This window comes from Carassius auratus, chromosome 23 (genome assembly GCF_003368295.1).
Source record: "Carassius auratus strain Wakin chromosome 23, ASM336829v1, whole genome shotgun sequence".
NCBI classification, from domain to species: Eukaryota; Metazoa; Chordata; class Actinopteri; order Cypriniformes; family Cyprinidae; genus Carassius; species Carassius auratus.
In genome coordinates, this window is record NC_039265.1 from 14,007,181 (window position 1) to 14,034,251 (window position 27,071).

General features: G+C 37.3%; 3 protein-coding genes across 7 annotated transcripts in view; all 3 read left to right on the forward strand.

Annotated features, from left to right (window-relative positions):
- Window positions 1–689: 689 nt before the first annotated feature.
- lca5 (lebercilin LCA5) lies at window positions 690–13,573 on the forward strand. Of its 2 annotated transcripts, none has more exons than XM_026199894.1 (8): window positions 690–1,072; window positions 2,522–2,872; window positions 5,755–6,296; window positions 6,545–6,682; window positions 6,803–6,899; window positions 7,246–7,379; window positions 7,742–7,985; window positions 10,372–13,573. In XM_026199894.1, exons 2-8 carry the CDS (start codon window positions 2,530–2,532, stop codon window positions 11,166–11,168), a joined length of 2,295 nt encoding a protein of 764 aa, XP_026055679.1. In that variant the 5' UTR covers window positions 690–1,072; window positions 2,522–2,529; the 3' UTR covers window positions 11,169–13,573. The 2 variants fall into 2 exon arrangements, with proteins under 2 accessions (XP_026055679.1, XP_026055680.1); XM_026199895.1 differs by having other exon boundaries at window positions 7,745–7,985.
- A 1,446-nt stretch (window positions 13,574–15,019) lies between these two features.
- On the forward strand, window positions 15,020–21,476 carry hmgn3 (high mobility group nucleosomal binding domain 3). Of its 2 annotated transcripts, XM_026199963.1 has the most exons (7): window positions 15,020–15,182; window positions 16,970–17,020; window positions 17,217–17,246; window positions 17,583–17,633; window positions 17,920–18,027; window positions 19,364–19,463; window positions 20,742–21,476. In XM_026199963.1, the coding sequence occupies exons 1-7, from the start codon at window positions 15,168–15,170 to the stop codon at window positions 20,747–20,749; spliced, it is 363 nt and encodes a 120-aa protein (XP_026055748.1). In that variant the 5' UTR covers window positions 15,020–15,167; the 3' UTR covers window positions 20,750–21,476. The 2 variants fall into 2 exon arrangements, with proteins under 2 accessions (XP_026055748.1, XP_026055749.1); XM_026199964.1 differs by lacking the exon at window positions 19,364–19,463 and having other exon boundaries at window positions 15,022–15,182.
- A 3,774-nt stretch (window positions 21,477–25,250) lies between these two features.
- Window positions 25,251–27,071, forward strand: part of phip (PHIP subunit of CUL4-Ring ligase complex) — a 36,922-nt gene continuing 35,101 nt past the window's right edge. For 2 of the 3 annotated variants that reach the window (XM_026199879.1, XM_026199880.1), the window contains exons 1-4: window positions 25,252–25,509; window positions 25,621–25,679; window positions 25,764–25,793; window positions 25,946–26,005. In XM_026199879.1, the coding sequence (XP_026055664.1) occupies window positions 25,470–25,509; window positions 25,621–25,679; window positions 25,764–25,793; window positions 25,946–26,005 (189 nt within the window). In that variant the 5' untranslated portion in view covers window positions 25,252–25,469. Of the gene's footprint in view, window positions 25,510–25,620; window positions 25,680–25,763; window positions 25,794–25,945; window positions 26,006–27,071 lie in introns of all 3 variants that reach the window. The other variant, XM_026199881.1, reaches the window with a different exon arrangement.

Below are 27,071 nucleotides of genomic sequence, written 5' to 3' on the forward strand. Positions count from 1 at the left end.
CTTTTAATGTTGGCAGACATTACTGTTAATGAGCCAATTTTTTTGTAAAGGCCTTGTAAGTGTTGAGCTGTCTAACCTCCTCAGGTATAAAATTCCATTCAGTAGCGCCCCTCACTGACCGTTTCGTTCTCGTGAACACAGTCTTGTGTCTACACACACACACACACACACACACACACACACGTATTAAAATTAATTTAAATAAAAATATTTTAAATCAACAAGCCACTTGGGGTTGTTGCTTAATTTTGCTAATTTTCCAAGTTCTATTTATTCATTTATTATTATTATTGTTATTATTATTATTATATTAACATGGTATTTATTTGGTCATTTGCATGTTTGTTCTTACTGTGAAGACAAAAATATATTTAAAATCTAAAATGTTTTAAATCAATGGAACTCAATGGCATTTTATTATTTTGATTTTATCTAGATATTTATATATTTTCATTTAGCATTGTTTCCATTGAAAATAGATATTTTAACTTTTATCTTATAATTTATCTATCATGCGAGTGTTATCATCACTGAGTGCTATCATAATAACACCAATCAGACTCGAAACTCGCTTTTAAAATGTCTTTCTGACGGATTTTTGCTGCTTTAAAGAATCACCGACGCCTGTCGCCTGTCTGTCGATGTAACATCAGCCGTGCTCAACAAGTGACGGACGGGGACGCGCACGTTGCCATGGCGAAGCGTCACTATGACACCGGTAGCAGAAGGCGAGGCGCGGATTCAGAGATTTCACCAACTCCTTCAGTAAAGCACAGATTCCTCTTCAAAAGCTACAATCGCCTCTATAATCGACCTTAGGAGCTGTCAGTTTAAAGGACATACGACTAAAACAACCGCTTTCGCCCTCTGTTTACCGAATCGAATACGGTTTTGCTAATCGTTTGGCGTCGTCTCTACAGCAGAGCGTGTTGTGTGTTGTCGTAGTTGCACGATATAATCCCAGCTAGCTCATGTAACGTTAGCTGGCTAGCGAGTTTGTGAGCCGTTAACCGAGCCACATTATGAAGAAACTGACTGTCTAGATATGGATACTTAGAAAGGCAAGAAACTGGTAAGTAACGTTACTTTTACAATTATTTCTCAGACGTTGTTGTAGCAGCAGTGCACGTACAGCGTTTACTATTGCTTTTGTCACTTTTTTTTATCAACACAAAGTACGAACGATCAGGTTGTAAACAAGAAATACTAGCAGCAGTTTAAACAGCCTTGTTTTGTTTTAAACGAAGACACGTTGACCGCTTTTTTTAGGACACCTGTAGCTGGAATTACCATTGAAAATCTCTTTTGTTATTATATTTGACAACAGCAACTATAATAACTCCATTATTGTAAATTCATCAAAATAATATTTTATATATTTGGAATATAGCCTATATATTTTTTATATAATCTCTTTAGGCTCCTATTTACTCAGGATTTAGTCCATTTTTATAGGAATATAAACCAAACAGACATGAATGCAACTCTCATTGATTATAACTTGGTTATTATTATTAGGAGTAGTGGTATGTTTGAAATAGTCTGTACCCGCAAGAAGCAAATAGAGCTGATATTTATTTGGTGAAGGCCTCATTTAACTCAAGATTTCCTTAATTTTCCTATATTTGAATATTAACTCAAAATTTTTGACTCTAACTTTAAATAATTCGTTTCTTTGTGCAAAGATTTTGATTTATGGTTCTTCAATAATGGGTGACATAATAAACATTTTACCAAACAAGAGGGAGGTGAAAGGTCAGGGAGTAATTATTGTGTTTAGCATGAATGCCATTAGGGAATGAATGATATTATTGGCCAATTACAAAAGGGCAGACTCAATCTCCATGGTGACAGTGAGCAGAGAGGATATCAGGATTCAGCAGGTTCAGGGACAGAAAGAGCCGGACTTGCCAGTAGCTTTACAAACGGGTCATAAATTGTGCTTTTTTTTTAATGAGGATTTTATTTTATCCAGCTTTGTTGTTTTTTGTGACACTTGGTGATTCCTTATTTGTACTTCTGATCTTTATCAACTATTAGACTTCACAAACACAATGTATGCCCTGATTCGATAAGACAATGTCTGGTTAGAACAACAAATTGAATATGCAGTCTGGCTTAGTGTTCGAGACTTGCTCAGTTGTGACTAAATTGTAGTAATGTACATAATTTTATGGCTGAACACATTGTTGTAGTGGCTGGACACTGTATCCCACGCCACATTGCTAGATGGGAATTAATAACACATCACAGTTGTTAATGAGCAACAAACATGACAGTGGCTTGATGCAGACTTGATGAAGCCTCTCAGACAGCTTGAGTGTTTAGTGTCTGGTTTTATGTCACGATTCGCTGAAGGCTCTCACACGATCTAATTTGCATACATGCCGTGTCATAGCAATCATGCCTTTTCTGATTTGTGTGTTTGGATGTGTGTCTGCTACTTATTAATTGTGAGTGAAGCACATATTCGGTCCAGTCTCAGTCTGATCTGTCTCGATCATTGTGAACTGTATTGCAGGGAGAGACATGGACTTGCATGAGGATAATCAGGAATCCGAGCACAGCCGATTGTCTCATCATAGTGACGGGAAGATCTCTGAATCTCCTTTTCGATCTGGAAAACAGGAGAAATACCGGAAAGACAACGAAAGCTTGGTTGAGGATCATGCACGAACCAGAATGCGAAAGCCGGCCGGAGACCCAGACCGGGATCGCTGTTCGGATGGAGAGCGTAGCAGTCCCTCTTTCTACTCGGATGATTATGAAAACGCCTCACACTCAGACCGGTCTCTCTCTCCGTCAGCCTCTCCGTCTCCACAAAGAAGAGGGAGGTCTAAGAGAGTGTCCAGCAGCCCCTTACATCGAGCAGGTATGCGCATGCGTTATATGTAAACATACAGTTCAGATTCAAAATCTATGTAGAAAAGTAAACAGGACTTTTAAGGATTTTGAAACAAAAAAACTTCATGATGTAAATGATGAATAAATATTTAAGATTCTGTAAGATATCTAGGTCAATAATCTAATAAGTACATTTGTAAGTACACTGATCATGTGAACTCAACATGATCATCACAATTTGAACAAACTTGTTGAGTACATATGACTCAGCACTGTACCATATTTATTAAATATCTTGTTTACTTCTCCTTTTCACACATCATAATGGAACAAATTCATCTGCAATTCAGAAGGTCAAATAATTTGTATAAATTTTCTTAAGCACATGTTATTAGTTTACAGGTATAATGTAATTAACATGATGATCAAGGCCATCAGCAACCAAATCCTGTGGTGTCAATTTATTTATTTATTTTTATTTTTTTTGTGACCAATCATGTTTCTTGAGACTCTTTTATTGCTGAGGGATGGGCGGCAGTGTAAGTTTCTCACTCAAAAGATACTATGTTGTGCAATCATATAAATGAGTCCTTGGTGTATATATCTCAGGAAACCCATGAAGGACATGGCCAGATCACATTTCACTCCAAAAACTAAAATAAATAATTATATTTTGCTTAAACAATATAAAGCCAATTTTAAGGACCAAGGTTTTTGCCTTATAAAAATATATCACAGGTAAGTACATTTACAGAACGATTTGAATACCATAATGCTTCACAAATAACAGATTTTAAAACAGATAACAGATTTTTTAAATATATTTTTTTACATTTAAATGTAGATGTGCATAATTGTCAAAACAATAATGCATCGATGCAACACATCCTAATGATCCTAAAAATAGGTTTCAGTTTCTTTGTGCAAAATGTAATTTCACATCTATATTTTTTAATATATTTATTTAATTATTTATTTTTATTTTGTTATTTGAAGTCAAATATATTCTGGATATCAACCTTTAAATTGACTGAAGCATCGTCAGAATAATGTTGTGTTGTGCAGTACCAGTAATGACCAGCAGATTGCAGAAGAGACATTTAGCGTTGTGTCATGTAAATGGAAAAACTATTTATTTTTTTAATTAATACTTTTGTTCAGCAAGGTTGGATTAAATTGAGTTCCACTATGTCGTCTTTTTTTTTTAAGCTGTACATGTGGAAAGTGCAGTTTGATGACAACATCGCATGTTGTTTACTTGATGTGCTTATGCGCTGATAGCTAAGTTAACAACACAGAGATATTTGAAGCAGTTTTACTCACCGCCTGCGGTTCCAACACACGATCGTGCCCCTTTTTCATTGGGACTGCATTATCCTTGAGAAATAAACGATGTGCAAATCCAGCGTCAAACTGGGCGTTGTTTGTAAAACAAGCATCTTCGAAATGCAGGGAACAAACAAAAACACTTGCACAACTCCGTTGATGCTCTGTAAAATAAACTCCATCCACTGGTCCCTTAATGCTGTTTTTTTTTTGGTAATCTGTGCAGGGTTGTCTTGCCCTGGCAACCAAAAACACACTTCTTTTGTGAAAATTCGGTCTCTCGCTCTGATCAGTGAATGTCTCTGCTCTGATCAGTGAATGTCTTGTCTATGCTCCACGGGAGCGCGCGCTCTTCCGGCAGAAGTGCCCTTAGGACCCATATAAGGAAATTCCGCTCCATCTAACGTCACACAGAGTCATACTTGAAAAAAACTTTCTGAAACTTGTGACAAACCGGAAGAGGTATTTTTGGAACAAAGATACTCCTTCAAACGTACAACTTAATTTTTGAAACTTTGTCCATGTTTAGCATGGGAATCCAACTCTTTAACAGTGTAAAAAACTCAGTATGCATGAAATAGCATTTCACCCCCCCCCCTTTAAATAGCACAACTGATTTCAACACTTATTATAATAAATAATAAACGCTGAAAATGAACGTGGATTTGCGCAGCTTCTCAGTTAACAATGGCTCTATGTGAAATCACGCACCTGATGGAATTTACCGCTGATTAGAGAACCGGCTTTACTGATGAGATGCGCATAACGATCGGCCGATCGTGATCGGCGCACCCCTAATTGTGAGAGGGCCATGTGTTACCGCATCCCATATGACCCAGAATAATCTACCACAAAGTTAACAAAATGATGCACTCCACTGTGTTGAGCGAGAGCGCTTCTCTGTTGCCTTCACGTGCTATTGGAAACTTCCTATTTCCCGCTTATGAACTCATGATTACGAGCTCCTTACATTCTTTTCTGTTAAAAATAACAGTGGATAGTGGTATGTGAATATTGATGCTTAGCCTAAATAATTTTTATCGGGAACATCCCCTCCTGTAACCAATGATTTGTCTGTATGTGTATTCAGAGCCAGTGAGCAACAGAATCTCATAATAATAAAAAACTGAGTTAACATGCGATAAAATAATTGTCTGCTTTAATAAATTAAAGCGTTAACGCTATAATAATGTGTTAACTTGCCCAGCCCTAATATATCATTTATTCATTTAGCTGATGGTTTTTTCCAAAGCGACTTACAATTGCTATATATGTCAGAGGTCGCATGCCTCTGGAGCAACTAGGGGTTAAGTGTCTTGCTCAGGGACACATTGGTGTCTCACAGTGGATTCGATATATATATAGATATATGTAAGACTACTTTTAAAGACACAAAAAAAATATTTTGAAAGTTTTTGCAGTCCTGTTGTAACTGCACACACACACACACACACACACACACACACACACACACACACATATATATATATATATATATATATTTATTTATTTATTTTTTTAATTTATTTTTTTTGTGGCTTTATTTAATTACTTATATGTATTTACATTGGTTGTTCTTTTCAGGTGTACGTAAAGGTGTGTCACGCCGTTTCCCACCCCACTCCCATCATCCTCAGCAGCGGTCAGGAGACATCCGATCCCAAACTTTGAGTAAAGATGCTCCATCTAAAGAAGTGGACCCGGTCACCAAACGCATGCTGTCTGCCCGTCTGCTAAAGATCAACGAATTGAAGAATGCATTGTCTGAGCTGAGGCTGCATGCAGATGAGTTGCAGCGTGAGAACCGTTTATTGCGACAGACGCAGCTGCGGCAAGAGAAAGCCCTGCATCGCTACAATGACACGGAGAGCGAGATCTCGCAGCTGTTGTCTCGTCACAACAATGAGACTCATGTACTGCGTGAGAGGCTGAGACGCAGTCAAGAGAACCAGCGCACAGCTGAGCGCAGCCTCAGGGAAACGGACGCCCAACTCCAGCGTTGTCGCAGCCAGCTGCAGAAACTGCAGCAACTCGCAGATGACCAGAATCTTGGAGAAAGGGAGGAACTCTCACGAAAACTAACGTACACTCAAGGCAAATTTCAAGAAAGTGAACGCAGAGTGAAGGTAAAAAAAAAAAAAAGACAATCAATCAGACAGTGCAGAGTTCAACAATAAGGATGACCCACTGTCCCAGGACAAAATGTAAAAAAATTTGTGTGCGCCTTAAGATAATGTCTTTCCATAAGATATAAGTGATATCCTTTTTGTGCAAACCTTCTTATTTCCTTTATATGTTTATTTTTATCATTCTTATATCAGTCAATATGTTTTTTTTTTCATGACTGTGTGTAATGTATGTAATGCGTCATCAGGAATTGGAGAAGAACACCGAGCTGAGTAGTGGGAGCTTTCAGAGGCAGCTAGCTAATGAGAGGAAGAGAACTCATGATGCACAACAGGAAGTTAAAGCACTAAAGGAGGAAGTGGAGAGGCTTTGCACTAAACTAAAGGTACCAAATTCTTTACATAAAACACACACCAATCACATGCAGATTTTAATTAGATTTTGATACATTTAATCACCAATACATCATGTCATAGATTAATTACTCTTTTGCATCTAATATCAGGAGAAAGAAAAGGAGCTGGATTCTCGGAATATATATGCTAACAGGATGCTGAAAGCTTCTTCCAGAAAAGAAGCTGAGAATGGCAGCAAGCGCAAAGGTAGATCTAAGTCCCATTACACAGCTGTACTAGGCACCTTCCTCCCAGGGCCTTCTTAACATTAGGTTCATAATTATTATTCGCAAACAGGTAATGACTCCACAACAAACATCTTACTATGGTGATTGTATTCTCGTGAGATTCACTAGTGTCTCCATTTGTAATTACAGTGGTTCTACTGATTAGATATATCACTTTGACATTTATATCACATTCTTCATTCAAACAAATCAAGTGTTTGAAGAGATATTGTTGGGGCACTAAAGGGTGGAGTATTACATTATGTATATCTGTGCGACTTTAACCTATGTATTTTGCCACATGTTTGTTTATTCATGTATTGAAGTCTCCAATACAACCAGCACTAAGGCAGTACAGACAGAGGACAGGACATCCTCACTGGACTTCCCATCACCACCTCCAGCTGTTAACAACGAACTCCCACCTGACGACCGGACTGATGATTACCTCTCTCTGAAGGCATGTATAATCTGCTCAGTAGAGGTCTTATAAATTGCATGTCTTTTTGTGTTTCATTTTCTGAATCTTATTTATTTATTAAACATAAGAGAATTGTTGTTCATTAAAATTGTGATTTAGCTTCAGTTTGTTATGTCATGACTGTATTTAGCTTTGTTTAAAAATCTAGTGAGCTGCTTGTTGTCTTCGATAGCGGCTCACAAATAGCACTCCATTTAGGAGATTTCAATAGATTTTGAATGGTGAGAATGAAAGTACATCATACTCAGATACTGGGTAAAGTAATACATTTTCATTTACAACTATTATTAATGTTATTCCAGTCCTTCGTTTGTCATTCATTTTCTTCAATAATCTATCAGCAGGACCAGCAAGGCAGGGAGCAGAGATCAAGAGAAGCGAAAGAATGGAAGATTCAAGAGTTTTGGAGGGAAAGGGAGAAAGAAAGAGACATGGAATCTGAGATGGTACCAACAAGGGAGAAGGAGAGAGAAGAAAAGGCAATGCGTGACAGAAATAGAGAAATGGAGCTGCTGAAAGACCAGGAGAAGCAAAGACTAGATCAACAGCAGAGCTCAAATCAGAAGAATTCAAAGGGAAACAGAGGTAGGAAAGCAACTGGTCAAAGATGCCATCCTGCTGTCTAAGTTTAAAACAAATGGACATACACGAATAAATGATATAATTAACATAACAATTTGTGTAGTTTAAATACAGTTAGCTAAAATATAGTTTAAATAGTAGAACTAAAAAAAGAAGCTGAAATAACTAAATTTTTCAATCATGTACAGACTACAGATGTATAGTGAAAGTGACGTGACATTCAGCCAGGTATGGTGAACCATACTCAGAATTTTGTGCTCTGCATTTAACCCATCCAAAGTGCACACACACAGCAGTGAACACACACACACACACACACACACTGTGAATACACACCCGGAGCAGTGGGCAGACATTTATGCTGCGGCGCCCGGGGAGCAGTTGGGGGTTCAGGGTTCGAAATGGCTGGGGGTTTGGGGGGTCCCGGACCCTCCATAAGTCATAGGGACCCCCCATAAGAATTCCTTTTTGGATTTTGGGGGGTCCCCCACAAAATATTTTTACATTAAAAATTATTGTGAAAATTATAAGTTTTAGTGACGTTTTGTATTTATAACAGTAATTAATTTATTTCCTAGCGCGAGGCAGCAATCAGGGCAGCTATTAGCTAAATGTGAGTTCAGCATCACAGATTATTATCGCAGACACGTACTAAATGAACACGGCAAAACGAGACATCACAAAGAGTGAAATCCTGAATGAAAATCCTGTAAGTGCTTCGATTGTGTTTATATCTCCTCCATAATTGCTTATAGTAAAATATTAGGAGTTCGAGTTCCTATATCAAAAGTTGCATTAACTAGATACCCAGTGTAATGATTAGAAGAGTACGTTTGTCAACGTTTCTTGCTAGCTGTAACTTATGTGTATGAAGCCAAATGATCTGCCAGCTAACAGCAGAACGAGCAGCTGGACAAGTTATTCAAAGCTAGCTTAACAATCTAATTGTCCAGTCAGTGATTACGAAAGATAACCAGGACTTAATTCAAGTCTGTGAGTTGATTCAAGTGAATGTGATTTGAGCATGAATGTACATGAGAGCTTGGTAAAGAAGCTAATATTATTTTTCTTAATTTGGAATCCTGCACATGGAGAGAAAAAGAGGAAAAATAAATATCACCAAGTTTTTTTCTAGGGTAAATTGTGCTTATGTGATAACATGACTGTTGTTGGGGGAAATGGTAGATATCAGGGATGCAAAAACAGCATGCTTTTCGGCGCCTCCCGCCTAGTGTTTCTTTTACTCTCTATGGTGTCTGCATCAAATTCTCATGAAATTCTGCTTAAAAAACTCCCTGTCAATACAGAACGAAATATGCTGTAGCCGTCAATACTGCCGACTTTGTTTTTGCTGTATCAGTAGTAGGTTACATATTTATGTTAAACATCCAAATGTAGACTGATCTGTCTGTCAGCGCACAGAGCCACGCAGTCGCAGTCAGCACGTGAAGTTTGTGAATACCGAATTCCCTTGTCTTTCTTATCAATTTGTGTTTGAACAAAACACGATGTGCTCGAAAAAATAAGTCAAAGTGTCTGTTTCAACGAGTTTCCTCGTAAACGCAGTCAGAGAAAGAAAACAGATGCGTGTCATTACCAGTATTAGATACATGCATTCGTCTTAAAGGGACAGCAACCCAATATACCTGCAGCTGTTTGTGTCACCAAAGTTTAGCAAAAAAACAAAACAGAAAGAGAGAGAAAAAAAATTGTAGCTAAAGGTAAACTGTATTAATAGTATGAACTATATTTAATGTATACAGTGAAGGCAGTGTTATTTTACATTTGATTATTTGGTTTCTGTAACTTAATAAAGTTAATTTACCCGAGAAACCAAAAGCACTGCTTTATTTCACATGTATTTTTGTTCTATTGCATTTATATATGCTTGTACTTTGTTTATTATTTTCTATGCAGAGGCACTTGGCCTACCCTACAAAATTAACCCAATCATCCTAGAACTTTACAAAAAGAGCTACTCAAATCATCAGGTGAAACTGTTTTCAGGAAGAAGAGGAAGGAGTAGTAAAGCAAGAAGAAGTGATAGTTTTTCAGAATTTCATTTTACTCTATGTGCCTATAGGGGTGGGATGGCAGGGGTTGATGGCAATGTAAGTGTCTAGATAGTTGCAGCAGGGCAAGGGAAAACATCCCAAGACCATTATACCACCTTCAACACTGGTCCATATAATTTTGCCTAAAATATATCGTGTAGCAAGGCAGTCTTCAGAACCTTTAATAATTACATTTTAGGGGACCCCCCAAGAGTCCTAAGTCATTTCGAACTCTGTGGGGGTTCGATGCCTTGCTCAAGGGGAATCTTCTGAACAGTAGTGGATTTGTTGAAATGCATGTTTGTATCTACAGTCATTTGGTTTCTTTTAAATAGGCCTGGACCGAAAGGAAGAAGATTGGAAGAGGATTGACCTGTCTATATCTCAAAAGGAGGAAGAGAGCAGGAAGCAGCGTGAACTGGAAGAGGAACAACTTAAAGCAAGAAATCTGGAGATCCAGGCCGTCAGTCAAGAGAGTGCAGAAGAGGAACGTCAGCGCAAAGAGCAGCTACTGGCTAAGATGCGTGAGATCGAAATGCAGACCCAAGGTCAGGACTCGGACTTCTTTTCCGATGACACGGGAAGTGTCCGCTCTCCTCCACGGTTGTCTGAACAACGCAACCACAATGGTATTTTCAAATCCACAGAACCAGAAGAAAGCACAAACACATTGGCGAGTGGGAGAAGAGTGGGTGGTCTCCGAACACATGGACCAAGTGAGGATCTTGATCTTGCTTTTGGCAGCTACGCCCCTTCTTTTGGTAAATCTGCCCCCCGTGTTGGTTTAGGTGCACGCAATGCAAACCAGCCACCTCGACCAATAGATGAAGGGCTGGATCTGGGGAGCCTAGTTAAAGAAAGGAAGTCCAACCTCATGCAGCAGCTTTTTGGTGCCTCTGCCACACCACCTCTTTCTGATCCATCCAGCAGGATGGAGATCCTAAGCCCCCCTCTAACAAGCCAGTTGACATCAGGACCAGTGGGTGGACGCAGGAGGGACACAGACACACCAAATGAACTAAACATCAGTTCCCTCCCCAACAATAGGAGCGCTCTGCATGTCTCTGAGAGCCGACCTGCGGTCAGGGCCATTGCATCATTTGATGATGACATAGAAGAAGTCACACTCTGAATAAGGAGCTTTTATAGCCAACAAGAAAGAATCCGTTTTTTGAAAACACAAGGAAAGAATGTTCTGAGCTCCCTTATGAAGTAATAGCTGATTAAACAATGTTTAGTTTGCTAATATGCCTCTCTTTTCTAACACCTCCGGCAAAATCACACAAAAATACTTTTTCAGTGATACTTTTTTCATGGTTAGGTTTGCGCAGGGTCCAATATTATTAACATTCGGTGCACACTTAAGGCTGTAAAAGCACGGAAGGGACTGGACAAATCTGTGGATGATCTACTGACAATGCGCAAATTAAAGAAAGAACACAGACGCATTCAGATCCATAATGACCAAAGTAATCTACCAAGAGCTGCGGCAGTTAACAACTATGGCTGCCATGTCAAATACAAAATGGGTTAATTGGTGGCAGTTAGTGGTAAACTGACTACCGCAAACCTTGAAGTATCACACTGTGTGATATATTTAAATACTCCACTCGATTAGGGGATAGTAGGGCGATTCCTACAAATGGATATACTTTACATTAGTTTTTTTTTTTTTTTAAACACCAACTGTATGGCCCTAAATGTAAAAAAAGGTCACCTGTAGGCAAGAAACTTTTAAGGAACCACAGTTTAGTTTTGTTCAAACTTTAATAATGATAATCTAACCCTTGTTGATGTAAAAAAAAAAAAAAAAAGAGTGATTCATATCAAGAATGTACGACCCGTCAAAGAAGGACAACATCCGTTGTGACTTGCACGTCGTCTAAACAACTTATACCTCAGTGGAAAATTATGAAGTTTATCAGAGATGCTTAAAGGCATTTAGGTGCTTATTTTTTTGTCAAAAATCTGACACATAGTGACCTTGCTGATTTTGGTGGCTAAACATTTAGAAAATAGTGAGGGCAAAAAATCTGGTATTTTGTTTAATAAAAATAATTCATAAAACACTTTCATGCTGAGTAAGTAATATTTAAAGATTATAAAACTGTACATTGCCCCCTTGAGTGGTGGGGGAGACCAGGTCAATTTGGACTTTTCCTCTGTGTTCTGTTTTTACGGTTGAGAAACTCCCTTGCATACCACATGGAAGGAATTTAGTTAATGTTAAGTTAATGTTGCATTTGGATTTCCTGAACAATTTACAAGAACGTGATCATTCGAGCTAGAGGGTGATATGCATTAGCTGATAGTCTTGTGTAAGATTCGGTTTATGCTCTGCACTTTCAATACTGATATGAGTGTGACAGAGCTTTGCCCTCTCAGAGAGCTACGCTGCGGCTCGGCTGACTCAGGCCTGGCCTGCGTCTTCTCCCACACAGCACTTTGTCTCTCTCCCCTTGTCTCATTTTAGATAAATGTTAAATGTAGAGTTTGTAGTTTATAGATGAAACAGTGAGACAAATACCCAAATTCTATCTATACAGGAAACCGAAAATATCAGAATATCTAACCAAGTGGCATTTTCTCAAATTAAACAAACTGGTCTCAATTTGAGATTTTGTTGTACTATTTAACATTTATAAAGCTTATTTTTCTAAATTGAACTTGTGCTGTTAATTGGCTCTTGGTTTGATATTTTATTTAATACAGTGATTCTATGTGTGGTACATGTGCACATAATGTTTTTGCTTATATGCACGGTATGATCCTTTTTACATTAACCATTTAGTAACCAAAAAAATTGGAAGTAATTTGACTTGCACTTGAATTCACAGCTAATACAGCGTCTTTGTTTGCCTGCTTTCACATAATGAGTTTTCAATTTTTATAAATGCGGGGTTATCCCTGAGAATTTGGTGGTTGTTTTACATATTTTGGTGTAATTAGAATATGTTTTGCTTTATACAAACTGTAGTAATTTGGTATTTATTAAAGCATTTCAGGGGTTTCTCAAGTACTAAGACATCTGTTGTGAAATTCTAGAAATGATGTGGTTGATGTTGCTTATTGTGACTTTTTAATGAGGGATGTCACAATTTATACATGGACTTAAAGCCAAGTTAGATTTACATTTGGAATCTATTGTAAACACGAATCAAATACTTAACTATGTTTCATTTTCAAAAGACTCCCAGACTTTTCATCTCATGGCCATCATTACTAAATTTTTTTAAAAGAACAAACTCCGGCAATAATCTCGTACTCACTGATGAGTTTTATTGTTCTGTCAAAATTCTCACTGAGAACTGACTGATGCTTTTAATGGTGATCCATCAATTAGTTTTCCAAAGCACTGCAGCATGTTACTGTAGCGCTAAAATTGTTCATTGTGAAAGCAAATATTATTTATGATATTACAATGGCTTGAGATTGATTTTGTGCTTGTTTTTTGTTTGTTATCTGACTTTGTATTGTATAGTAGATTTTGAAATGGTGATTCTTGATGATCATTCAAATACAGTTTTTATGGTTAAAGTGTGTTTGTCACATCTTTCCACAAGCTTTTTTAAAGAGAGATGTTATCAACATCATACACACTGGAATACGAATAACCATTAGTCAGCAGCACATGACGTTGTGTATGGAGTGATCTCCAGAATCAGATCCATAGACGTGTGTGTGACCTAGAAATGTATGTTTGCTATGTGAACATCCTCTGTCATTTACAGGAAACCTCTGATTGTCTTCTCTGAAGTGGCAGCAAGCTTCCAGAGGTACATGTGTGTTGTGAAGCATGGTAGAATGTTAGCCATTGTCAAGTTGCCATAGAATGTGATCCATTGTAAGGTCGTGGCAGAGATGTGGCCATTGTGGAGGGATGCTGTTGTGAGCTCGTGGGCAAATAGCTCTGTGCATTTAACCTCGATCACATGTTGTGTGATTCAGTTATATCGATGATGAGACAATTATAGGTTTATAGTGTGAATCTTGTGACACCTGTCAAGAAAATGTCACATTTCTTTGTTATATTTCATAAAGATGTTTTGCCATGTATCAGAGATGCCCAAACCTGGGCCTGTGGGTCAATGTTGGCCATGATAAATAATGTCATAACACAAGAACAGGCAAAATAGGAGGAAAAAAACATGCCATTGAGGCATATATTCCAAATAAATTTTTATTTTATTTTTTGCATTGAAAAACAATATTACTAACATTTCTTAAAATAACTTCAAATCAAAAATATATATTTAAATTTTCTTGAATCATTTTATTGAATTATAATATAATTGGATGTAATGCAAAATGGCACATTTAGACCTGTATAAAATCGAAGCCAATAAGATATTTTTGCCACATACATCAATTATGATTATTTATTAAAACATGATAGTATTTATTGTATTACTTTCAATGTATGTTTATTTAAATCATTTTTGGTCTTGTGTGTTACAGTCATATTAAGACAATTTAAGTTTTAAGGAAAATTTATCTTTTGATTTTAGGTTGAAATGTGGCCTTGTCTGTGACTTCTGTGAGATTTTTAAATTTAAATTCATTCATGCTTATTTAACACGAGTGATACTGAAGTAGAAGCAACAGCTCAGGTAAATAAATGTTATTTTAATACAAGTAAATGTTATTTACAACATTTATCTATTTCAGTGTACACTTGCATTTCTTTTGAGGCCGCGCATACGTTTCCCACACAGCCGAGCGTGCGGTGTCAAGCTTGGATTGGTGTGTCGTCGCTTTATCCCCTCTCACGCGGACCTTTAAACCTATCCAATACAAAGCGCTCTCATTTGCATAAACAGAGCGCGTAACCAATGATGTTGAGCGGCTGAAGAGTTTTCCAAAATTCAAACCAATGTGTGAGCGCGTTATATTTACATATTTGCCTCGCAGACCAATCGCTTTGAGGAATGACTGTTAAGTGTGGACCGATCTGACCAATGGACAAAGAAGAGGGTAGAGTCTGAGGTCTGCATAATATTAACATGTTATTACCAGAGGTGTTTTAGATATTGATCCTGTAGTCTGTGGTAGTTAAACTCACTCACCCACCTCACAGGTCCATACCTGCTTTTCTAATTTAATAAAACAAGTGACAGGAAATTTTGTAAAAATGCCCAAGAGGAAGGTAAGCCAGTTTATACTTTAAAATCATCACATATCCTTGATTTTCCCTGATTTTTGTTTAAATAAATAGCGGCTCGCGTTTCACCGACGAGAACGTACGCAGCAGCGTCGAGCAGGTAAGACGAGGATCAAGTTTTTAAAAGCGTTCTATCCTAATCCGCGGTTTGGATTATGGAATCCTGCAGCAGCAATGGAACGTTCGGTCTTTTTTGCATTCGATCATCGTCACATTTGCTGATTCCCTCCATGATAGTTCGCTGTTTAATAACCCGATGCCTCTTTCGCAGTGAAGTCGCCACTTTGTGCGCACTTGTGCTGAATGTCACTTTGCGGTGATGCTTCAGTCGGTTGGAATCAAAACTGAGCGATCTGCTTATGCAGAATGAGTACGATACTCGCTCACCTCCATTTTAAGACGTTCGTTTTTTATTAGCTCATTTTCGTCGATCGATAGAGGTCCTCATTATTTTTGTATGGCCATGTTTGAACCGACAGGCTCTTCCTCCACCCCCATTGCGGAGCGGCAGACCCGTATGTAACCGAGCGCTCTTTCAGTCACACTCAACTCTATAAAGGCGATTGTGGCGGTTAGACAAAACAAAACACGGCTGAACTGTGGACTTAGTAGGGTGAAACTATTAACAAAAAATCATACTAACATCACAATATGTTTATTTTTTCTCCTTTTTTTTAAATGCTCAAATGATGCTTTATTAATATTGATCCACCGAGCTTCACTATCCTTCATCAGCGGAAGGCGTCGAATAATGCCTAGCATTTTTTTTCCCAGTAATTAAAAATCCATCGAGATTGCACTCGTGCTTTATCAGGCAGAGATATGTTCATGATAGAGGCACTGAAGGGTGAGTTTCCATAGTGGGAGTGTCTCTTCAGTTTACAAGACTTTACAAGAATAGGCGCCAAAATATGTTTTCCAACAAATATAAAATAAAATAAAATAAATTAAGAGCGTTTTAAGTTTTTAAATTGAGCTGCCTTTCCATCCAGACAAAGTTCAAACACAGAAGGTCAAAATATATTTGAGCGGTTTATTCAGCTTATAGTATTGTTTTTAAACAATGATTTTGTTTGTTCCCTCTATTTATAAACATTCAATAAGCAAAATAGAATAAGTCAAAATGTATTGAAACACACAAAAATTTTGCCATGCTGTAGATATTACCTTTTGGGTTTCAACATTTTTTTATCAACTCTTTTTGTAAGGCTGTATGTATATCAATATTGCAGCTAAAATATAGAACACAAATAAATAGAATGTTTTTGGTAATTAAAATAACCTCATGAAATATTTTATCACAATTAATTGACTTTCAACAGATTATGTCAAAATGACGTTGTATGATTTAATGTTTGGATACAATTGAGAAGATGTAGACCTCTGAGGTGAAGCTACTTTATTAAATAATGATTCATAATATCCACTTTATATATATATAACAGCAAAAAACCAGAGCCAAAATACCAAACACACCGTAGGCCTATGTAACATCTGTGGCAAAAAGCAGTCTATCTGATTATACCAGTGAAGTCTGACAGACAAAAGCTATTGAACATTGTTTATGAAATGAGCTGAATTAGCATTATCTTTGCAAGTGTCCATTTATCAGTTAAAAACATTAACCTGTTAGCATCTAAAGGGTGATAAGAACTTTGTCTCAGAAGTATTTTTGCATCTTATTTAATCTATCTGTCACATGAAATAAAAATGTATTTGTGTGAAGAAATGTCTGTATGTACAAATTTTGCATGTTTGTTTTGTCTGTACAGTCACCCGAGGGAGCAGAGGCCAAAGACGCCACCAAAGTTACAAAACATGAGGTAAACTACCATTCTCATTCATTTCTTGACAGTGCAGTTTAACCCTAAAAAATAACCCTAAATATCAGTTTATGTACATATTTGTTTGACTGACATTGCTGATGTCAATAAAATCGATTAACATGTTATTATTTTGGTTTAGCTATTTCCAATTTTATCAGCTTTTTCACACTTTCAATGTTTCTTCTTCTCTTAGCCTACTCGGAGGTCAGAGCGTCTTTCCTCAGTAAGTGTCTTTTCTTTCTTTCTTTCCATGTGCCCAGATGTCATTTGCATATACCCTAGAAGAGTTAAAAACCAGTGGAAACCAGTTTTAGAAACAAGTTTGTCATAAACATGAGCAATATAGTCCTATCACATGCCCTCTAGGTATTCTCAACTACAAACACATTCATAGTGTCTATGTATTTATTCAATGATACGCTTTAGATGTGTTTGCTTTAGTTGAACTAATACCTAACCACTTTATTTTTGTGTTATACATAAATTTGCCTTGATTTGTTGCCTTTGTATTATTGGTTTTGATATCCTTAAACTGTTTTTAACTTCTTTAAACCTGTAGAAACCAGCTCCTCCTAAAGCTGAACCAAAAGCCAAAAAGCCAGCTGCCAAGGTAATAGCTCTCTTTTCCTGTATTCTGTCTCTGTCTTTGTGACATTTTAGCATGTTTTTGCATGTGCTTTGCATTGTAGATAAGTTCTTTCCTGAATATATGAAAGCATGTTGATGAAGCTTGTGTGTTGTATGGACGATATTAACTTTTTAGTTGCCAGTTTAGTAGAATTTCCACAGTAGAGAGAACTGGCGTGATCTGGTGCTGGCCGGTGTATTTTGGAGCATTTAAACTGGTTTGGGACAGAATTACTTAACTCGTTGTCCCATTTGTGTTTTCTGCACAGAAGCCATCCAATGACAAAGTGGTAAAGGAGAAGAAGGGCGGAGCCAAAGGAAAGAAAGAGGAGAAAGAATCGGCGCCCACTGCAAATGGAGAGACCAAGCCAGAGGAGGTGCGCTAACTCTTTGTGGTTGTTAATACCGTTGTGTTGCATTTGCAGTAAGACCTTATGAATGTTTCATAGGAATATCTATGTGGCCTTAATAGAGAAAGAGTGTGAAATTTAACATGAAGAGCACAAATGAAGTTTGACCGAAATTATATGTACTCCCAAGCCTTTGTTTTCACATTACCGTTCAAAGGTTTGGTGGTGGTAAGATATCTTGACGTTTTCAAGAAAGTGTTCTCTAAGGCTGCATTTATTAAATCAAAAATACCTGTGACCCAGTGGTAGAGCATTGTGTTAGCAGTGCAAAAGGCCGTGGGTTCAACTCCCATGGTACTGATAAAAAACAAATTATAGCCTGAACACTGTAAGTCGCTTTGGATAAAAGTGTCGGCTTAAATGCATAAATGTAAATGTAAAAATACAGTAAATAAATATTGTGATATGTGACAATTTAAAATAAATATTTCAATTTGAACATATTTTAACAAATATTCCTGTGATAGCAAAGCTACATTTTCAGCAGCCATTTCTCCAGTCTTTAGTGTTACATGATCCTTCAGAAATCATTTTGATATACTCATTTGAAAATCATGAATACTTTATTTTCAGGATTGTTGGATGAGTAGACAATTCAAAAGAAACGCATTTATTTGAAATATAAATATTTAGCAACATATTAAATGTCTTTACTGGTATTTTTAAACAATTTATGCATCCTTACTGAATAAAAGTATTAATTTCTCCAAAAAAAAATTAATCTTATCTACTTTTAGTGCAGCATTGGTAATTTAACATTGCATATGGCATATCAAGTTGCTATGTAGCTTTTATATGAGTTTGGTCTCCCCTTCCTCAAAATGCTCTGAGATTACTTGAATCGTCCTCTAGGACATGAAAATAATTTTCATAGAACATTTGTTGTGTGAACGAGAATGAAAGAGCAGACATGTGGAAGAATGACCTAGTTACAGGCATGTTGTGGTGAAGTGTATTCTGGAAGTCTTGCACTGAAATGACTGGGTGTGAATTGGTGGTATTCATGCAAAGTTCAGATGGGTTGATAGTGCCAATGGCAACTTTGTTTTAAAAAGTAATGCAAGTTTTTTTCATCCTCATATAATTTGTCCTGGTTTCCTCCTTGCTTTTCCAATTTTCGTGTGTCAAAATGAATAAGGGAGCATTACACATCAAGATTTTTCAGTGCTCTGTTTTAACTTGAATTACATTATATTGACCAATGTCTAAACATCTTTTGATATATCCCTTTTCATGGCTTCTGAAACACCTGCATGTGCCTGAACCCTCACTCACACACACACGCACGCACGCACGCATGCAGATCTGTGTCTCACGCTCATCTGTCAGTGTGTCATCATGGAGAAGTTCCGCCCCCTCCTTCCTGTCCATCCGAGGGCAGAGTGAGAGTGTTAGAGTAAAGGGTACGAGAGTTTGTAGAGTGCAGTGTGTGCTTGTGTGCTCTTCGCCATCACATCTAGATATATATATTCAACCATCTCTTTATCTGAGACCATAGAAAAAAGAGAAATGAGCAGAATTTAATTACATTGTGAATGACTGGTAGCCAAGGTTAACAAAATGTTGAGTGCATTAATTTTGATATTATGGATCACAACTTTTTGTGAAGTTGAAGTGTGATATTCCAGAGTGTACCCAATTGCAATAATAATTACTGTATTCAAAAAGGTTTTCAAACAGTCATTGCTCAGTCTATCCACATCCAGTTAGGATAGAAGAAAGTATTTATTTAAAAATACACACTTCACCTTGAATTTAATTTAATTTACAATTTAAGTTGATTTACTTATTATAACGTAAACATAAGTATATGAATGCACTCTTATCAGTTTTTTTCCTGTTGTTTTTTATAAGGGAAGTTGTTGAGTTTAAAGGAATAATTCACGAAAAAATGAAAAATTTCTGGATGAATGGATCATCTACAGTGAATGGCTTTGTTAAATGTTAAAACAGCTTGTAAAAGCATTACAATAATCCACAAGTAATCCAAATGACTCCAGTCTGTAAATTAACATCTTGTGAAGTGTAAAGCTGCATGTTTGTACAAAAAAACGTTTTTTTAAATCAAAACCATTACAAGTCCCCTTTGGCTAATACTACTTTCTCTAGTGAAAACATTCTGAATCAAGAGAGAAATATGCTGAGATCCAGCACCATTTACAAGTGACAACATTTCAAAACAGTTAAAGATAAAACACCTTAATACTACAAACAAGCAGCTTTTCACTTCACAGGATGCTAATCAATGCACCAGAGCTTTGCAGATTGCTTGTGGATTATTGTGATGTTTTTATCAGGTGTTTGGACTCTCATTCCGATGGCACCCATTCACGTAAGAGGATCCTTTGGAGAACAAGTAATGTGATACATTTCTCCAAATCTGTTTTGATGAAGAATCAAAAGGATCTAGTGTGAGAACATTTTCAGCCATTTTCATCTTTGAGTGAACTATTCCGTTAACAAATTATTTTATGATTTTTTTAATTTGAGGTAAGTTGTGGTCATCATTTGTATGTGGATTTACTCATACTAACTGAGTGGCTTTTGTTCTGTCTGTCTGACTTAATCTTAATCTAATCTAGGTAATCTAACAGTTTTAGAAAAACGTAAATCCTATCAAAACGTTCTCTGCATTAGGAAATCATTCTTTTTCTTCTGTGCTTTCCCCCCCCTCTGTATAGGGAACTGAGGCCAAGACTGAGGCGAAAGAGTGATTGAAGTTGTTTTCTGGAATAACAACGAACATTTTTATTCCTACTGAGTATTTTATAAAATGCAAACTTTTTTAGACTTACCGTACTAGATATCCTTAGCTAAAACTCACACTCCCCACTGAAGCACCATACCTGTCTCCTTCTCTTTCATCTGACAGAAAGATAGATTAATTTCAAGGAAAACAACAGTTACTCTTGGAAATTTCACCAGCAGCTTGCCTGCCAAATACAGCCACTTGGAACTTGTCACATCCAACCTGTTAAAAGCAACCAATTCATCTTTTGCCACCAGAGCACATATCCTTAGCTCCATATACATGGTTACTAAGGTGCAAGTCTTTGGTGTGTATTGTCTTTGAGTCTTGTTATTTAATTGGTTAAATATCATTAAAAAAAAAAAGAGCGAGAGATACAGAAAGGGAGCAAATGTGGCCGAGAGATTTAAATTGTAACCCTTTGCTTATTTATCTCCTTTGTAGCATTTTGAGATTCAGGCGTTTTCTTTTAAAACTGCTGAATTAAACATGACCCTTAACAGTGGCAGAAATCCATAGCAATAAACAAGTGGTGCTTTGTGCTAGAAGGTTAGGTAAAAGGTTAGGTTCTCTACAAGAACTGAATCTCAGAAAGATATACAAGTCCACTGAACTGGTTTGAGATACCCTGTAAAATGTTTTCAAATAAAAAATGAATAAACGGTCAGTTGACTCTTGTGTGTTTATTACTAGTTGTTGCTTTAATGCTCCATAAGTACTACGCTCTCTTTATACAAAAGTTCAAAGCAGTTGTTAAGTGTTGGTCTAATATTTTTGACTAATGTTAGAAATTAAAAAAAATAAAACATTTTTGCCAAAGTAGCTCAACTTATTTTTTTCTGTTTTTCTTACTAATGTCTTTCATGAATTGATTTATTCATACATTTGTAATTAGAATTGAGTGAAACTTATTATTCTTTAATAGTGCTCTTAAAGGCCTAGCTCACTCTCAATTGGCTTTTCTTTAGAATATTACTCCTATTTTGTCTTTCATTTTTGTGAACATATGAAATCTAAATAAGCACGCTATTTCTTCAAAAACACAAGTATATCACAATTTTTAAAGTAACAGTTGATGCCACTATGAAACTGCACATGATGAAATGTACATAAAAACATGGTTATTTTTCTGCTGTGGCTCGTATTTTCTCAGTTTATTGTAATATTGGGTTAGATATACATCTGTGAACAAAAGCAGGTTTTTAACTTCTCAGTGATGCATCAGAAATCCAGATGTGAAAGAACCGTAGTGCACTTTCAGCATGTGTGTTCCTCAGGAAAGATTTAGAAATTTCCTATCAAATGTCACATGATTTAAAACAGCATATTACTGGTTACTTTAAAGACTGCTATTAATAACAAAAATGCAGTTCATAGAAAGACAGTAAAAAAAAATGGCAACACTGTAACATAGTTACATTTGTGGAAAACTCTTGAGGGTCCAGGGTGTTTAGTTTAAAGCTACAAAAGCCATTCAGTATAGTTCTTTATACACAGACACATGTGACCCTGAACACACATGCACACTCTCACTAAATACAACTGCTGATGTCAGAAAGTGAAAGGTCAGCAATGCCATGGGGAGGCAGGAACAGAGAAGAGGAAATGAATGGACTGACAACACTCGTTGGTCTGGACTCCTGTCTTTCTGCAGGCCCAGCCAATAGACCAAAAGCACTAGATTGTAATAATCTGTTTAATGATCACACAAGCAACATATTTCCGAAGTACAGAAATGAAAGTGCTTCTTTCTTTTGTAAAGTGATCGGGTTGTTTTAGAGGATCTACACTTGTCAGGAACACTGTGCATTTTATAGTGTTACTGTTACTTGTTTGTGATAAAGATGCCTTTACAAAGTAGACCCACTGAATTTCATGACATTTCAAATAATTATTTAACACTGAATATTAGTTTGAAAGTGCTCTAAATAAAATGGAACAGGAAACTTTATTCACATTATTCTTATCATCCACATTGCTTAAGTTTAAATAAACATACCATGAAAACTCTATATGTAAGACCAAATAATAATGCATCAACAAATTTAAGATATATTAGGTATTATACATTGAAGTATAGAATTAAGCCCACATTTATGTACTGATTGATTATGATACAGAACTGTTGTGGTTGGTGCTTACACGATTGTATCCCTCACTTTAAATATTTTAATAGAGCCAATAATAATTATTATTAGAGGTTACTCTTTGTGAAATGTTTTTAATGGTCACGCTTTCATTAAAAATTATTATTTTAGGAGACTATAACTATCTGGAATGCTCTGTTGAATCTGCCGAGATCCAAGAACCCTCCAACTTGATTTATTTATTTACCCTTATAACCTTTGACCCACGTTTGGCCCCTGAACTCATCCTCTGAAATGATGGTCCTGACCTCCAGTGGCAAGAAAAAATACTGCACGCCACTGATAACAAAATAAAAACTTTTTTTTTTCTTTCTATTGTCAGAACCAACTTGTGAAGTTTAATGCCTACTCAGCCACTTCACCAGATCACCACAGTTACTCAAAAGTGCGATACGTTGCATCAGTTTGCTATATTCATGTAGTTCTTAAGTATCTGACTGTTTTTCTCCTCCACACTTATACTCCCAGTGTCAGTAGTTAAGCAAGTGTTACACCACCAAATGCAGTTAAAACTAACTCTTGAACTCAGGATTTTTCTAGCAAGGGCACATAGCAAAAAGTCACAGATTGTATCAGTCACCTTTTTAGCTCAGAGAAAAAAAAGGAAAGGCAAACCTCAAACACTTCCTTTGTCTAATGCCTCACCCCTTAAACCAAGAGTGCAGTAAATCTATCTGAATTTGTGATTATGGCAATTTTAGCGTGTGCAGACATACATAAATAAAATTTCCAATTATATTATTCTGAAGCTTTCTAATTTTTTATTTAATTATTAATCAAAAATAGACACAATGAATACCCTAAACTAACAGTTTTGTCAGATTTGACTACCTTTTGAGGATGCTATTGGAAAGCGCATACATTCCACAATTCTCAAACCCTATATGTGAATTGTAAATATAAATGTGCATCACATGCACATGAAAATACATTCAAAATATATAAAACGACATGCAAAAATCTGTTAAATATAGTTTATAAAATGATGTTATTATATTCTTAAATGGTTGCTGGGATATTAAGCCTCAGTTTGAACTCTCATTTGCATCCCTTGCAAAATGCGGTCAAAGCAAAAAGTAGGTTTAGCCTCTTGAACTTTACAAGCATTGGCTGTAAAACAGCTGGTGGTGTTTATTTAACATGGATAACTAATTAGGAAACTTAAGACTGGTTAGATCATGTACTCCACAACTGCTTTATTCAGCACTATACTTTACGCAGTGTATTTTGTTTAAAGTGCTATATAAATAAAGGTGACTTGGCTTGACTATACTTACAGAAGGTGAAAACTCAACAGGCCTTTTCAATGCCATATGACTCTTAAATAAGTTTATCTAAATTAAGTCCGTGTGACATATAAAGCACAATTTCAGTTGGCTCATTTAAAGCAGACATATTCACTGCTTGCTTATGCCTTTGATTGCTTAAATAAAGAAGAATTTTTTTTTATAATACTTATACTTATAATGTTATGAATATTATATTATAATCTATGAAGCATTAAAACACTTTGTCCAAATTATATAACTGTTTTACACAACCTTTAACCAGACACGGATAAGCAGTCTGTATGTTGTTTCTTTAAAATAGATAACCATTATGACATATAAATATATAAATAATATCACCAATGTTTTATTTTGTCTGGTGTTGTTATTAGTCACTGGATTCCTGTAACTTACAACGTTTAATTCATTACATTCTCCCTGTTTACAACCCTTCCCCCATTTTACTGCCCGCTCGCTTTTGGGAAAGAAATGGAGGACTTCTCAATCCAAATCACTACCGAGACAGGGGCTGGGTTCCTGGTTTAACATTAAAACGAATGGACTTTTAGACACTTTACAACCACAAGAACACGGGGGTAGTGTTCAGGTGTTTGATAGTGAGCTTCAATATGCTGTTGTGAGAGAAACATGGTGTGAGATCCGAGCTTCGCTGCCTGCAAGGTCGACAGACCGAGGAACAAGAGGCGCCATTAAAGCTCAAGGTCTTGGACTTAACAGACAGATAACCATAACGTGAACTAATAGTTACACTATTGCATAAAATAAGCCACTATTGCCCCTTTTTCCCCTTCGGCGTTAGCGTCGCAGCCTGCCTGACAGCACAGTCCTGCGCGTACGTACTACACTCTACTCGTGTATTCTTGCGCAAAGGGGTTGTGCTTTTTGGAGGGGGGGGGGGCGTGAGGAGCGTAAACTGAAACCCAAAATATTCACGAACACGTTAAGGTGCATTAAACTACACGTTTTAAAAAACATCGTTTCTTGTCCACCCCAAACGCCCTTCCGCTCGGGATGTTTGTCCGCATCGACGCGTGGCGCGTTGTTCCTGAGAGCGAACTATTTTGCGAGAGCGCGGAAGCCTCGCGCGACGAGCCGGATCTGCTTTCTGTGTGTGTTGGGTGAATGGAGGCGCAGCTCTTCCTGGTGAACAAACAACTATAGGGCAGCCTAGCCATACCCGCTTCCCAGAACGGCCACACACACCTTCTCCTTCTACCCCCAAAAATGGCTGCTGAGCGTAAACACATCGCGCAGCTCAAATCCGGTGAGTAAAAGGGATTAAGAAAGGTGACGTTGGAATATTTTTATATACATATGCCTTTCCCACCACGTCCTTCTTGAAAGCTAATGTAGCTCATTCTCCCCCATCTCGCAGAACTGTACTTCTTAATAGCCCGGTTTTTAGAAGCTGGACCTTGTCAGGACGCGGCAGAGGTGGGTGATTTTGTAATTTAGGACTGTAAACGACATTTCTGGAAAAGATTGAAGCGTAATTTGCTATTTTTGTGCTTTTTTCAGACCTTGATACGGGAGGTTCAAGAGAAGGAGGTAAGCAGCGCGAGCTCTACTCGCGTCGCATCTCACTGCGCTGCACTTCAGGCTGTTAATTTCACGCAGATTTCATATTTGTGCTTTAAAAACACTAAATCGACCCCTTAGAATTTACCTAGACATATTTTACACCGTTTTTCCTATTTCAGCTGTTACCCAAAAGGATTGACTGGACTGGCAAAGAACACCCAGGGAGTTACGAAAATTTGGTAAGGCATCCCTATAACCGAGAGAAAACTTTTTAGAGAGCAAAATAAGAAATTGAATTTCCCGCAATTTTTAAATCAGGAAAAAAACTTAACCCGAGCACACGGGCAAAAACCCACCTCCGGGTTAGAAAGGACCGTCAACGGCTGAACCCAGAGCCTGGCCTGACCTCGGGGATGTGAGTTTGGTCACAGTGCCGTCCGCAAGGTGTAAATAGATGTTAAAATTGATGTAGAAATAAAGAGACGTCATGAATGTGGTGCTGTAAGGGGAAGGGAGCGGAGGGAGGAGGGACCAGTGCGCCAGAGACTGAAAGCGGGGCGGGATGGAGGCGCTCTGCTCCATGTAATACAACCATAGTCAGGGTAAAACACTCATTTTACCTTAGTTTAGTTCACTTAAATTAAGCTTTTGGAGCAGGAAGCAACAAAGCCGGAGTCGTAGGGGATCTTAGCAGGGTACAGGGGGATTTTTTAGAGGCCCTGACAATCTGTTCTTTCGGAGGAAATGATTTTTGAACAGAAAGCACTGAGAGATTTGAGGCCGATAATACAAATGAGAGGTACATCGAAATGAGTACGTATTGATTAATTAATTAATCACTGTATTTAGAAATGTAAATAAATGATTAATCGGATGATTTGCGTTTTTCAGTAGCTCGCTATTTCATTTAGAAACAGTACATGAGAAGACAGTTTGATTTCGCTTTCGAAGTGAGAGATACACAAATATCTTGATTTTAAAACTTAGTGTGTTTTGATCCAGCCCCTGTTATGGCCAGCCCCCAATATATATCAGTTGCGTAACTAATAGACCCTGAAGCTGTCTGTTAATCACGCAGACTGTACTGATGTATCGCCCTCGTCTCTTTCACACGGTGAAATTCACACACATTGTATCGATAATCTGTTATTTTGTTTTCGCGGTCGTCTCGCGGCCGATCTCGCGCGCCGCTACGCCACTAGATCCCCGTCAGTGTATTATAGTGAGTGAATGCGTGTGTGTGTGTTTGTGTGTGTGTGTGATCGTTCGTGGATGATTTCACTGCGTGTGTGGAGATGTTAAAGC

Bases quoted from the DNA above. Each gene is read 5' to 3' on its own strand.
- lca5 (XM_026199894.1), top strand. From the start codon at position 2,530: ATGGACTTGCATGAGGATAATCAGGAATCCGAGCACAGCCGATTGTCT. The intron at 6,683-6,802 runs GTACCAAATTCT...ATCTAATATCAG, and splicing joins GGCTTTGCACTAAACTAAAG to GAGAAAGAAAAGGAGCTGGA. The intron at 6,900-7,245 runs GTAGATCTAAGT...CATGTATTGAAG, and splicing joins GAATGGCAGCAAGCGCAAAG to TCTCCAATACAACCAGCACT.
- hmgn3 (XM_026199963.1), top strand. The intron at 17,021-17,216 runs GTAAACTACCAT...TTCTTCTCTTAG, and splicing joins CCAAAGTTACAAAACATGAG to CCTACTCGGAGGTCAGAGCG. The intron at 17,634-17,919 runs GTAATAGCTCTC...TTTTCTGCACAG, and splicing joins CCAAAAAGCCAGCTGCCAAG to AAGCCATCCAATGACAAAGT.